Genomic DNA, 14,217 nt, shown 5'->3' on the forward strand with positions numbered 1-14,217 from the left:
GGGCAGGAGGGTCCTTCCCTGGGGGAGATGACACCTGAGGTTGGGTGAGAGCTACCTGGAAAAGAACATTGCAGACACAACGAATTGCTTATGCAAGGGTATTGGGGAGACCCGAGCTTTTGGACTATGTGCAGTGTTTCCTGCTGTTTCCCAACCCCAAGTTCATAGCAGATGCTTGATTATATTTGCCAAGTGAATAAGTGGATGAATGAATAATGTTCCTGGAAGAACCCGGGGAGGATGGAGAGAGGGGGGAGGAGGCAGATCAGAGAAAATGGATGCTCAGCGAGTGGAGGCTGCACAGCCCATGGGTGTCAAAGCTGGCATCCGGACCCCGAGGTACCAACCCCCATAGAGTGACACGGCTCCCTTGACCTTGCAGAAACAGAACCCCCGGCCAGTGCCAAGGACCGCAGAGGCTCTGCTGGAGGTGGGAGGCCTGAGGGTGGACCAGAGAGGTGAGTTTGCTCTGGTGCAGAGCTTGAGGAGGGCACAAAAGCTGAGGCTGAAGCAAGGCGGCTGTGTCACCACCTGCATCTCAACCATTCTGGATTGAACATCTGCTTAAGACCCACCATGGGGCTCAGCCGTGGGATAATTCACCAGAGACTATTTGACAATCAATTAGCCACAATGATTAAGTCCCCACATGTTCTGTTCACAGGATGACCAGTTTGCCCTCAGATGTGATGAATCCCTTAAAGTTTATCAGAGTTGTCATGGCTGGAGTGGGGCAGGGCCAGCTCCAAAGAAGGATCCACGCCATAGTTGTTAATGTCCGTGCCAGGCCCTGTCATTCATGCTCTGAAGGACATCAGCATTGCTTGGTGCTGGTGGGGGCCACCAGGAGGAGGCCTGCTGCCCCCTATAGCCAGGCCATAGCTGGACTCCTGTGCTCTCCCTTTTTGTGGAAAGTGACCTTGTGAAACAGAACAACAGACCACTGGGAACCAGAGAGTGTGAGCTTAAGTGCCAGCTGTTAGGGAACTGCAGGGGGAACCGGAGGGCCTCGGTCCCTGAGGTTGGGCCCCAGTTCCTCCCATCCCAGCTAGCCAGCCAGAGTACTCCCGGGCCACACACTGGACCGGCCCACCGTCTTCACAGTGCACAGTATCCTAAGTAAGACCAGATAGGTAGATAATAGGTAGAGAGGTAAGTAGGTAGGTAGACAAATAGGGTGACAGACAAACAGATAGATGATGAATGGATGAATAGACAGATAGATGATAGGTAGAGTTCATAGACAGATGGATGTAGGTAGATAAATATTGTTTTGGAAAAACCTGCTAGTCTTCCCTCTTTCTCTCCATTACTCTCACACAACTACAACATTCACTCTGACACCAGATGGGTGCCCCCTGCCCCCCCGCAAACCTTCACACCAAGCAATTCTCCACAACTCAGTTCTGACGCTGTCTATCTGGAGATGTCAGATCCCACAGGTTAAGGGCTCAGTCCCTCAAGTCTGCTCCCCCCACTTCAGATGCCAATTGCAAGTAGTAGGTCTCCAGGCTTCCCACAACTTCTGTCCTACTTGGGGACAAAATGGGGGTTTGCATCACCCCCTCCTCGAGTTCAAGTGATTTGCTAGAACAGCTCACAGAACTCAGGGAAACACGTACATTTGGCAGTTTATTAAAGGATGTGACAAAGGAGACAGAAGAGCCAGCTGAGGAGATTCACAGGACGAGGTCTGGGAGGGTCCCACATGCAGGAGCTTCTGTCCCCGTGGAGCTTGGTGTATCAACCTCTGGGTATGTGGATGTGTCCGCTAACCTGCAAGCACCCGGAATCCCATACTGTTGGGGTTTTATGGAGGCTTCCTCGTGTGGGCATGATCCATTATTAACTCCATTTGCAGCCCCTCTTCCCTCTCTGGAGAATGTGGGTGGGGCTGAAAATTCCAAGCTTCTAGTCATGGCTTAGTCGTTCTGATGACCAGCCCCCAACCAGGAGCCATCCAGGAGCCCACCCAGAGTCACCTCAGTAGAACAAAAGATGCTTCTAGGGCTCTTATCACTTAGGAATTTACAAGGGTTTTAGGAACTCTGTGTCAGGGATGGGGTCAAAGACCAAGTATATATTTCTTAACATAAATCACAATATCACAAAGATGGATAGGTGAATAAATAGATTGATTGACAGATAGGCAGCCAGAGAGACATAGATTATCCCCATTTTACACCTGAGGAAACTGAGGCACAGAGAGATTGTCAGCTGCCCATGGTTTCACAGTTAGCAGATGGTAATTCACATTTAAGGCTGTCAGCCTACTCAGCCACAGATAAAAGGAACATTCAAGAAATCTTCAGCATCTGAATTGTGCAAAGCTGACTTCCTGCAAACCTGGACTGACAAATCTGAGAATAAAGAGCAGGTGCAAAATGATTGCAGCAAAGCTTAGAACAAAATGAAGACCAAGTTCCAAAGTTGGCAAATAAGTTCATTCAGTGAGATGGCGTCGGAAGAACGGGCTTGCCTGACTCTGGGGTGATAGGTGGCATCTAGCTGGGCACCACAGAAGGAGGACTGGGGCATGGCACCTAGTTGGTGCTCAGTACGTTAGTTGAATGAAAGAGTGGCTCAGTGGCTTCCAGTGGCCATGAGGGTTGGGCATATACACCCCACGAAGAGAGACACTGATTTGTCCTCATTTCCTCTAAATGACAGGTCCATGAAGTTAGTCCCTGAGAAGGACAGCGCCACTTCAGAGGCCCAGACAGGGGTTCCCCTAGATGATCCTGAGGGGGCAGGACAGCCAAAAGGAGAGGACAGCATGCAATATGGCAGGGTAACCACCCGCTGCTCCCTCCCCCGCTCCACATCCACTGCCACTGCTGGCCCCGGGGACTCAGGACCTCCCAAGAGATACAGCACTTGGGGGGGGCGGGGCTGGGGGGACGACTCACCTTTATTGAACACCTACTATGTGCCACGTAAGATTCTAGATACTTCATACTTCTTAATGCCCACAACCACCCTAAAATCAGATGGTGATAGCTCCATTTTAGAGATGAAGAAACTGGGTTCTTAAAGAGTTTAGACATTTGTTTGTGTTCTCACAGCTAGCAAGTGACCAACTTGGGACTCAAACCTAGGACAGTCTGAATCTGAAACTTGTACTACTTCTCTCCTATGCTGCTTTGTCCACCCATCCCCCACCCATTCACCCACCTACCTACTCATTCATCCATCCATCCATTTACCTTTGCACCTATTCACCCATCCATCCCACTCACCCATCCATCCACCTACCCATCTACTCACTCTTCTATCCATCTCACACAACCATCCACCCATCTGCCACCCTGCCATCCATCCATCCATCCGCTCATTTATCCCCCCACCCTCCTACAGACCCACTCATTTATTCATCCACCCACCCACCTACCCATTTACTCACCCATTCACCCACTCAACCATCCACCTACTCATCCATCCAGAAGACATTTACAGAACCCCCACTGTGTGCCAGACCAAGTTTCTGCCTTGGTGGAGCTTGCAGGCTAGTGGTGGGGGGCAGGGGAGAGAGTGAGAAAACAATTATGCTAATAAGCAAGGTGATATCAGGTAGTGATAAATGCTATAAACAAAATAAAGAAAGTGATGAGACAGGGACCGACCAAGGATCAGGGACCTGCTTGGATAGGATGCTCTGAGGAGTGACATTTGACAGCCCTGAAGGATGCGAAAGAAGTAGCCATGGAAAGAGCAGGGGGAGGAGCATTCCAGGCAGAGGGAACAGCAGGGGCAGAGACTCTGAGGTGAGAAGGAGCTTAGGGTGCCAGAGAAAAGAAAGGGATCCCATGAAACCAGCGGATAGTGCGTAGACGGTAAGGTGAAAGAGTGTACAAGAGGTTTAGAATTTCTCCTCAGAGCAAGAGAAAGTCCAGGGCAGGTTAGCAACAGCAAGATGTTTTCAACAGCAAGTGGATGTTTTCAAAAGTTCACTCTGGCTGCAGCTGCATGGAGAATTTCAGATTTGTAGGAACCAGACTTTAAACAAGTGGCTTAACCTCTCTGTGCCTCAGTTTCCCTATCTGTCAGGTGGGAATTATGATGAGGATGGAGACACATGCTTGTCCCATAGTAGGTGTTCAATAAATCACTCCAAACTCAGAAAGTGCCACAGCCTGTCCCCTTTAAGGCTCCCACTGCCATCTGGGAGCCATAGAGGAAGGGGGTCCTGAGGCTGGGCGGGCCTGGAGGGGAGAGGATGCTCCAGGTGGGAGGTACTGCGTGGTGGTTCCATCTGCCCCACTGGCAAGTTTTGGGGGCCCCACCTGGCCTCTCTTCTCTCCCCCTGGGGTGTCTCTCTGCCCCCATCTCTCCTACGTGTGCTACAGGTGAAGGCTACCATGTACCTGACCTACCTACGAGCTGTGGGCACCCCGCTCTGCCTCCATGCACTTTTCCTCTTCCTATGCCAGCAAGTGGCCTCCTTCTGCCGTGGCTACTGGCTGAGCCTGTGGGCAGATGACCCCACCGTGGACGGACGGCAGACTCACGCAGCCCTGCGGGGCTGGGTCTTTGGGCTCCTGGGCTGCCTCCAAGGTACCCTTGCCAGCCTTCCTCACTCTCCATCCTCCAGCTCCACCCGAGGGTTTCTCAGGGCTCCTTCGCCCACACCTCCCTGGCTCACCCTGTCCTTCCTGAACATCTGTGCAAATGTCCTGGGTCCAAACACAGACCTGCATCCTTAAGATGGGGCTGGGGAAGTGGGGGACAGGGCACATCCCTACTTTTACAGAAGCCTCAGAGTCTCTTCCAGCCTCATCAGCAAAGGCAGAATCTTGGCCTCCAGATGCTGGGGCAGCTGAGCACTTAGGTGGGGCAGCAGGTCCACTGGACTCTGCCCCTCTCCCAAGCTGAGGACAGCCCCAAGTCTGACTGCTGGTGACTTCCAGCACCCCACCCCAATCCCACGCTTCTGCCACTGCCCCACCCCCATCCCCCAGAGGAGGTAGAGCCCTGCATCACATCCCCACCATCATCTCCTCCCATCTTCTCTTCCTTTTTAAAAAATAGATTTATTTTTTTAGAGCAGTTTTACATTCACAGCAAAATTGAGCAGAAGGTACAGAGATTTCCCTACTCATCTATAACCTCCGTCATTACCAACATCCCCCCACCAGAGTGGTACATTTGTTACAAATGAACCTATATCCACACATCCTAGTTAGCCAAAGTCTGCAGTTTTCATCAGGGTTCACTCTTGGTGTTGTACATTCCATGGGATGGACAAATGTATAATGACATATATCCACTGTTACAGTATCATACAGAATAGTTTCACTGCCCTAAAATTCTCTGTACTCCACCTATTCATCTCCGTTCCACTGATCTAGTTGTCTATTCTTTCACCAATACCACAGAGTCTTTTTTCCTGAGTTGTATACCATAATATTTTGTCCCAGTTTTGTTGATATAGTTGACTTACAGTACTGTGTGAGTTTAAGATGTAGAGCATAATGATTTGGCTTACATACATCACGAAATGATGACCACAGTGAGTTTAGTGAACATCCGTCATCTCATATAAATACGAAATTACAGAAATAGAAAAAACATTTCCTTGTGATGAGAACTTTTAGGATTTACTCTCTTAACTTTCATACATAACACACAGCAGTGTTTATCATATTTATCATGTTATACATTACACTCCTAGTGCTTAGTTATCTTATAACTGCAAGTTTGTACCTTTTGACGGCCTTCATCCAGTTCCCCCTCCCCGCACTCCCCTGCCTCTGGTAATCACAAATCTGATCTATGAGTTTGTTTGGTTTTGAAGTATAATTGACATACAACACAATGTTAGTTCCTGTTACACACATAGCAATTCGATATTTCTCTACATTTCAAGATGATGACCACCTAAGTCTAGTTACGATCCGTCACCATGAAAAGATATTATGTAATTATTCACTGTATTCCCCCACACTATATATTTCATACATCTGACCCATTTATTTTGCAAATGGAAATTTGTACCTTTTAGTCTCCCTCACCTATTTTGCTCCTTCCTTCTGGCAACCACATGTTTTTTCTCTGTATCTATGACTCTGTTTCTGTTTAGTTATGCTTGTTCATTTGTTTTTTAGATTCTACATATAAGTGAAATTATACAGTTATTTGTGTTTCTCTGACTTATTTCACTTAGCATAATACCTTCTAGGTCCACCCATGTTGTCACAAATGGCAATATTTCATTTCTTTTTTATGGCTGAGGAATATTCCATTGTATATATACCACCTCTTCTATATCCACTCATCTGTCAGTGGGTACTTATGTTTCTTCCATATCTTGGCTATTGTAAATACTGCTGCAATGAACATACGGGTGCATGTATCTTTTCAAATTAGTGTTTGCATTTTCTTTGGATAAATATCCAGAAGTGGAATTGCTGGATTGCATGGTAGTTCTATTTTTAATTTTTTGAGGAATCCCCATACAGCTTTCCATAGTGGCTGCCCTAGTTTACATTCCCACCAACAGTGCATGAAGGTTCTCTTTTCTCCACATCCTCACCAACACTTGTTATTTGTTGTCTTTTTGATAATAGCCATTCTGACAGGTGTGAGATGATATCTCATTGTGGTTTGATTTACATTTCCCTGATGACTAGTGATGTTGAGTATCTTTTCATGTACCTGTTGACCATCTGTATGTCATCTTTGAAAAAAATGTCCATTCAGATCCTCTGCCCATTTTTTAATTGGGTTGTTTGATTTTCTGATGTTGAGTTGTATGAGTTATTTGTATATTTTGGATATTAATCCCTTATCAGATATATCATTTGCAAATAACTTCTCCCATTCAGTCGGCTGATTTTTTCATTTTCTTGATAGTTTACGTCACTGTGCAAAAGCCTTTTAGTTTAATGTAGTCCCATTTATTTATTTTTGCTTTTGTTTTCTTGCCTGAGGGAACATATTCAAAAAAATATTACTAAGGCCAATGTCAAAGAGCATACTGCCTGTTTTCTTCTAAAAGTTTTATGGTTTCAGGTCTTATGTTTAAGCCTTTAATCCATTTTGAATTTATTTTTGTATATGGTATGAGAGAGCAGTCCAGTTTGATTCTTTTTCATGTACCAGTTTGATTCTTTTGCATGTAGTGTCCATGTTTCCCAGTACCATTTATTGAAGAGGCTGTCTTTTTTTTTTTTTAATCCAATCCAACCTTATGTCTTTTTTTTTTTAATTGGGGTATAGTTGTTTTACAATGTTGTGTTAGTTTCTCCTGTACAGTGAAGTAGAGTTCCCTGTGCTATACAGCAAGTTCTTATTAGTTATCTATTTTATACATATTAGTGTATATATGTCAATCCCAATCTCCCAATTCATCCCACCCCCACCCCCATCCTCTGCTTTCCCCTCTTGGTGTCCATACGTTTGTTCTTTACATCTGTGTCTCTATTTCTGCCTTGCAAACACCAGTTCATCTGTACCATTTTTCTAGATTCCACATATATGTGTTAATATACGATATTTGTTTTTCTCTTTCTGACTTACTTCACTCTGTATGACAGTCTCTAGGTCCATCCATGTCTCTACAAATGACCCAGTTTCCTTCCTTTTTATGGCTGAGTAATATTGAAGAGGCTGTCTTTTCCCCATTGTATATTCTTGCATATTTTTTTGTAGATTAATTGCCCATATAATGTGGGTTTATTTCTGGGCTATCTATTCTGTTCCATTGATCTGTGTGTCTGTTTTTGTGCCAGTACCATATGGTTTTGATGACTGTAGCTTTGTAATATAGTTCAAAATCAGGGAGTGTGATACCTCCAGCTTTATTCTTCTTTCTCAAAATTGTTTTGGCCATTCAGGATCTTCTGTGTTTCCATACAAATTTTAGAATTTTTTTTTTCTAATTCTGTGAAAAATGCCATTGATATTTTGATAGGGATTGCATTGAACCTGTTGATTACCTTGGGTAGTATGAGGATTTTAACAATATTAATTCTTCCAATCCATGAGTATGGTATATCTTTCCATCTGTGTCATCTTCAATTTCTTTCAACAGTGTCTTACAGTTTTCCAAGTAAAGGTCTTTTACCTCCTTAGCTAGATTTATTCTGAGATATTTTATTCCTTTTGATGCAACTGTAAATGGGATTGTTAAGTTCCTTTCTAATAGTTCACTGTTAGTGTATAGAAATGCAACATATTTCTGTATATTAAATTTGTATTCTGCAACTTTACTGAATTCATTGTTGGGTTCTAGTAGTTTTTTGGTGGCATCTTTAGGATTTTCTATGTATAGTATCATGTCATCTCTAAATGGTGAGTGTTACTTCTTCCTTTCCAATTTGGACTCCTTTTATTTCTTTTTCTTGTCTAATTGCTGTGGTTAAGACTTCCAATATTACGTTGAATAAAAATGGTGATAATGGGCATCCTTGTCTTGTTACTGACCCTAGAGTAAATGCTTTGAGCTTTTCAACACTGTGTATGATGTTAGCTGTGGGCTTGTTGTGTATGGCCTTTGTTATGTTGAGGTGTATTCCCTCTACTTTGTTGAGAATTTTTATCATAAATGGATGTTGTAGTTTGTCAAATGGTTTTTCCATACCTATTGAGATGATCGTGTGATTTTTATTCTTCAGTTTGTTAATGTGGTGTATCACATTGCTTGCTTTGTGGATATTAAACCATCTTTGCATCCCTGGGATAAATCCCACTTGATCAGGGTGTATGGTCCTTTTAATGTATTGTTGAATTTGGTTTGCAAATATTTTGTTGAGAATTTTTGCATTTATGTTCACCAGTGATGTTGGCCTGTAATTTTCTTTTTTTGTCCTATCTTTGTCTGATTTTGGTATCTGGATGATGCTGGCCTTGTAGAATGATGATTTTGGAAGTGTTCGTTCCTCTGCAATTTTGAATAGTTTGATAAGGATATGTGTTAACTTGTCTCTAAAGAGTCTGGAACATCTGGTCCTGGACTTTTTTTTTTTTTTTTTTACTTATTCAATTTCATTCCTGGTATTTGGTCTGTTCATATTTTCTATTTCTTCCTGTTCAGTCTTGGGAGGTTGTACATTTCCAGGAATTTGTCCATTTCTTCTAGGTTGTCCATTTTATTGGCATATAATTGTTCATAGTCATCTATTATAATCATTTCCACTTGCATGGAATAGCTTTTTCCATCCCCTCACTTTCAATCTCTGTGTGTCTTTAGGTCTAAAATGAGTCTCTTGTAGGCAGCATACATGTGGGTCTTTTTTTATATCCACTCAGCCACTCTATGTCTTTTGATCAGAGCACTTAGTCCATTTACATTTAATGTACTTACTGCCATTTTGTTCATTATTTTGGGGTTATTTTTATAGTTCTTTTCTGTTCCTTTCTTCTTCTTTTGTTCTCTTCCCATGTGATTTGATGACTATCTTTGGTGTTATTTTTGAATTTCTTTCTCTCTTTTTTTGTGTGTGTCTATTATAGATTTTTGGTTTGTGGTTAGCATGTGGTTTAAATATAGCAATCCATATATGTGTGGGTTTTTTAAGTTGTTGATCTCTTAAGTTCAAAAGCATTTAACAACCTTGCTTTTTTTTTCTCTCCCTGCCACATTTACTGTTTTTGACATCATATTTTACATCTTTTTGTTTTGTATATCCCTTAACTACTTATTGTGGATATAGATGATTTTATGACTTTCATCTTTTAATCTTCCTATTAGCGTTATATGTGGTTGGTTTAGCACTTTTACTGTATATTTGCTTTTACCAATGAGATTTTTCCTTTCGTACTGTTTGTATTTCTAGTTGTGGGCTTTCCTTTTTTTGCTGGCATATAGGAAAGTGATTGAATTTTTCATACTAACCTTGCATCCTGGAATGTTGCTATAATTGCTTATTAGTTTCAGGAGTCTTTGGTCAGTTCTTTTAGATTTTCTACATAGATGATCATGTGATCTGCAAACAAATACAGCTTTATTTCTTCCTTGGAAATCTGCATACCTTTTATTTCCTTATCTTACTGCATTAACTAGGACTTCTAGCAGGGCGTTGAAGAAGAGTGGTAAGAAGGGACATTCTTGCCTTGTTCCAGATCTTACTGGGAAAGCACCAAGCTTCTCACCATTAGGTTAGCTTCTCACCATTAGGTTTTTAATAGATATTCTTTATCAAGTTGAGGAAGTTCTCTATTCCTATTTTACTGAGAGAGGTTTTGGGTTTTGTTTTGGGGGGGTTGTTTTTATTTGTTTTATCATGAATAGGTACTGGATTTTGTCTAATCTTTGTCTGCATCTATTGATATGGTCAGGTGATTTTTCTTTTTTAGCCTATTGATGTGATAGATTACATTAATTGATTTTTCAGATTTTTAAAATATTTATTTATTTATTTGGCTGCACTGGGTCTTAGTTGTCACACGCAGGATCTTCATTGCCACGTGCAAGATCTTCATTGTCGCAGGTGGGATCTTTAGTTGTGGCATGCAGGATCTAGTTCCCTGACCAGGGATCAAACCCAGGCCCCTTGCATTGGGAGCGCGGAGTCTTAACAACTGGACCACCAGGGAAGTCCCAATTTTTCAAATGTTGAAGCAGCCTTGCATATCTGGGGTAAATTCCACTTGGTCATGATGTATGATTCTTTTCATACATTGTTGGATTTAATTTGCTAATATTTTGTTGAAGATTTTTACATGTACGTTCTTGAGAGATATTGGTCTATACAGTTTTCTTGTACTGTCTGTCTGATTTTGGTATTAGGAAATGTTGCCCTCATAGAATAAGTTAGAAAGTATTCCCTCAGCTTCAACCCTCTGAAAGAGAGTGTAGGGAATTGGTATCATTTCTCCTTAAATATTTGTTAGTGAACTCATCTGGGACTGGCAGTTCCTGTTTTGGAAAGTTATTAATTGTCAATTCAATTTCTTTAATAGTTATAGGCTATTCAGATTGTCTGTTTCTTCTTGCATAAGTTTTAGTAGATTGCGTCTATCAAGGAACTGGTCCATTTCTCCTAGGTTATCAAATTTATGGGCAGAGAGTTGTTCGTGGTATTCCTTTTTTATACTTTTAATATCCATGGGATCTGTAGTGATGTCCCTTTTAAAATTTTTTCAGATGTTAGTAATTTGTGTCTTCTCTCTTCTTAGCCCGGCTAGAAGCTTATCAATTTTCTGATCTTTTCCAAGAACTAGGCTTTGGTTTCATTGATTTCCTGTTTTCAATTTCACTGATTTCTACTGTAATTTTTATTGTTTCTTTTCTTCTGCTCACTTTGGATTCAATTTTCTCTTCTTTTTCTAGTTTCCTAAAGTAGAAGCTTAGACGATGGATTTTAGAGCTTTCTTTTTTCTAATATATATTTATTCAGTGCTAAACATTTACCTCTAAGTACTGCTTTTATTACATGCCCCAAATTTGGTAAGTTGTGTTTTTATTTTCATTTAGTTCAAAATATTTTAAAATTGCTCATGAGGTTTCTTCTTTGACCCACATGTTACTTAGAAATGTGTTAATATTCAAGTATTGGGGATTTTCCAGGTATTTGTTATTTCTAGTATAATTCCACTGTGGTCTGAGAACAGACATTGTATAATTTCTCTTCTTTTAAATTTGTTAAGGTGTATTCTATAGTCCAGAATTGTGGTCTATCTTAGTGAATGTTTCATGTGAGCTTAGGAATTTGTGTTCTGCTCCTGTTAGATGAAGTGGTCTGTTTATGTCCATTATATCCAGTTGATTGATGGTGTTGTTGAGTTCATCTCTGTCCTTACTGATTTTCTCCCTGCTGGGTTTTCTGCCTTTTCTGATAGAGGGGTGTTGAAATCTCCAGCTATGATAATGGATTCATTTATTTCTCCTTGCAGTTCTATCAGTTTTTGCCTCACATATTTTGATGCCCTGTTGTTAGGCAATACACATTAAGGATTGTTAAGTCTTCTTGAGTAACTGACCCCTTTATCATTATGTAATGCCCCTCTTTATCCCTGATAACTTTCCTTACTCTAAAGTCTGCTCTATTTGAGGTTAATATAGCTACAAACTATACAGGTATAATATACTAACTATTTAAAACTATATGTCTCAAACTAGCTTAAACAACAAGAGAATTTATTGGCTTGTGGGACTGGAATCCATAGGTAACTAGCTTGAGGTATAGCTGGATCCACGGGTCCAGCAAATGCTGGAAGATTAGCTTCATTTTCTTCCTCTATGATAGCTTCCTGTCCAGGCAGGCTACTTCCCCTGGTGCTAACATAGTATCCCACAAAGTGAGTACCTCTTCCCAGAAGTCCCAGCAGAGTCCCAGGTCTCATTGGCCTGACTTGGGTCATGTGTTCACCCCTGAGCCAACTGCAGAGGTTCGGATTGGCTAGGGATGAAATTTTCCCCACCCCAGAAACAGAGAGTGAAGTTAGCTCCGTTCCAAGCACACAGATTGGCATTGGGAGGAAGGGGGTGTATTAGTTTCCTAGGGCTGCCATAAAACGGATTACCACAAACTTGGTAGCTTAGAACAACAGAAATTTTTATTCTCTCACAGTTCTGAAGCCAGAAGTCCAAAATCAAGGTGTCAGCAGAAATTGGTCCCTCTTGGAGGCTCTGAAGGAGAAACTGTCCCATGCCTTTCTCCTAGCTTCTGCTGGTTGCCAGCCATCCTTGGCATTCCTGGGCTTGTGGTGTATCACTCCAGTCTCTGTCTCGTCTTCACATCATCTTCTTCTCTGTGTCTCTATGTGTCCTCTCCTCTTCTTATAAGGACACTAGTCATCGGATTTAGAAGCCACCCTAAATCCAGGATTTCACCTCAAGCTCTCACTAATAACATCTTCAAATGCTCTCTCTTTTTTTTTTTTTGCGGTACGCGTGGCCTCTCCCGTTGCGGAGCACAGGCTCCGGACGCGCAGGCTCAGCGGCCATGGCTCACAGGCCCAGCCGCTCCGCGGCATGTGGGATCTTCCCAGACCGGGGCACGAACCCGTGTCCCCTGCATCGGCAGGCGGACTCTCAACCACTGTGCCATCAGGGAAGCCCCAAAGGCCCTCTTTCCAAATAAGGTCATGTTCTGAGGTTCCTGGTGGACATGAATTTGGGGGGAGACACTATTTAACCCACTGCATGGTGGGCCCATCAAAGGATAAATCAGGGTGGCCAGTTCATAACATAGCCACCACAGGGTGATGGGGGTCTCCAGCCCTTATGCCTTGACCCCTTCTCTCTCCCCAGCAATCGGGCTCTTTGCCTCCATGGCCACAGTGCTCCTAGGAGGGATCCGGGCATCCAGCCTGCTCTTCCGGGGGCTCCTGTGGGACGTAGCACAGTCTCCTATTGGCTTCTTTGAGCGGACGCCCATTGGGAACCTGCTGAACCGCTTCTCCAAAGAGACAGACATAGTAGACGTGGACATCCCAGACAAATTCCGGTCTCTACTGATGTATGCCTTCGGACTCCTGGAGGTTGGCCTGGTGGTGACAGTGACCACCCCGCTGGCTGTCGTGGCCATCCTGCCGCTGCTGCTCCTCTATGCCGGGTTTCAGGTAAGGGGAGGTTGGAGAGGCTCCTGGGGCCAGCCGAGGTCACCTCCACCAGTCCCCTGTCTCTGGGCAGGACTCAGTGTAAGAGGTTCTGCCCAGCTGGACATCTAGGAGCTGGCCCTAGAAGAATTCTCAGAGACAGAGACACCACAGTCTGTTTCTAACACTTACTCTCATCTCTGTCTTCCAAATGTTCACATCAAAGTTCTTAACGTCTAACAGTTTATCCTGCTGCTGTTGCTGAAATCAGCTATCTCTTCCTCGGTGATCTGGAAACCAAGAAGGCATTGCAAGCACTAAAAGACCATTGTATTAGGCTCGACTCTTTCAGTTGCCAGAACCAGAGACCAACTTAAATTAGCTTAAACACAAGAACAGAATTTAATGGCTTATGCTCCCAGGGTGCAGGGGGTCAGCTCTCACTAGGACGCTGTCACTCTTTCCATATCTTCCCTCAGTGGTTTTTGAAGTGTGGTATCAGACCAGCAGCATCAGTTTCACCTGGGAACTAGTTAGAAATGCACATTCTCAGGCACCATTCAAGACCTACTGACTCAGATACTATGGAGCTGTGGCCCAGAAATCTGGGTTTTAATGAACCTTCCAGGTAATTCTGATCCATGCTAATATTTAAGAATCACTGGCTCAGCTCTGCTTGGCCTAATTTTGCACACACTCCTTTTCCAGGGGGCAGGTCTGATGGCAGGTCTGATG

At 43.1% G+C, this 14,217-nt stretch overlaps 1 protein-coding gene across 1 annotated transcript in view; it reads left to right on the forward strand.

The window, feature by feature from the left end:
• ABCC6 (ATP binding cassette subfamily C member 6) overlaps window positions 1–14,217 on the forward strand; it is a 58,734-nt gene that overhangs the window by 32,686 nt on the left and 11,831 nt on the right. Inside the window, exons 20-23 of the mRNA XM_024744572.1 lie at window positions 383–458; window positions 2,671–2,791; window positions 4,347–4,554; window positions 13,196–13,506. Of these exons, the coding sequence (XP_024600340.1) occupies window positions 383–458; window positions 2,671–2,791; window positions 4,347–4,554; window positions 13,196–13,506 (716 nt within the window). The remainder of the gene's footprint in view (window positions 1–382; window positions 459–2,670; window positions 2,792–4,346; window positions 4,555–13,195; window positions 13,507–14,217) is intronic.

This window comes from Neophocaena asiaeorientalis, unplaced genomic scaffold, assembly GCF_003031525.2.
Source record: "Neophocaena asiaeorientalis asiaeorientalis breed wild unplaced genomic scaffold, Neophocaena_asiaeorientalis_V1.1 scaffold91, whole genome shotgun sequence".
Taxonomy (NCBI): domain Eukaryota; kingdom Metazoa; phylum Chordata; class Mammalia; order Artiodactyla; family Phocoenidae; genus Neophocaena; species Neophocaena asiaeorientalis.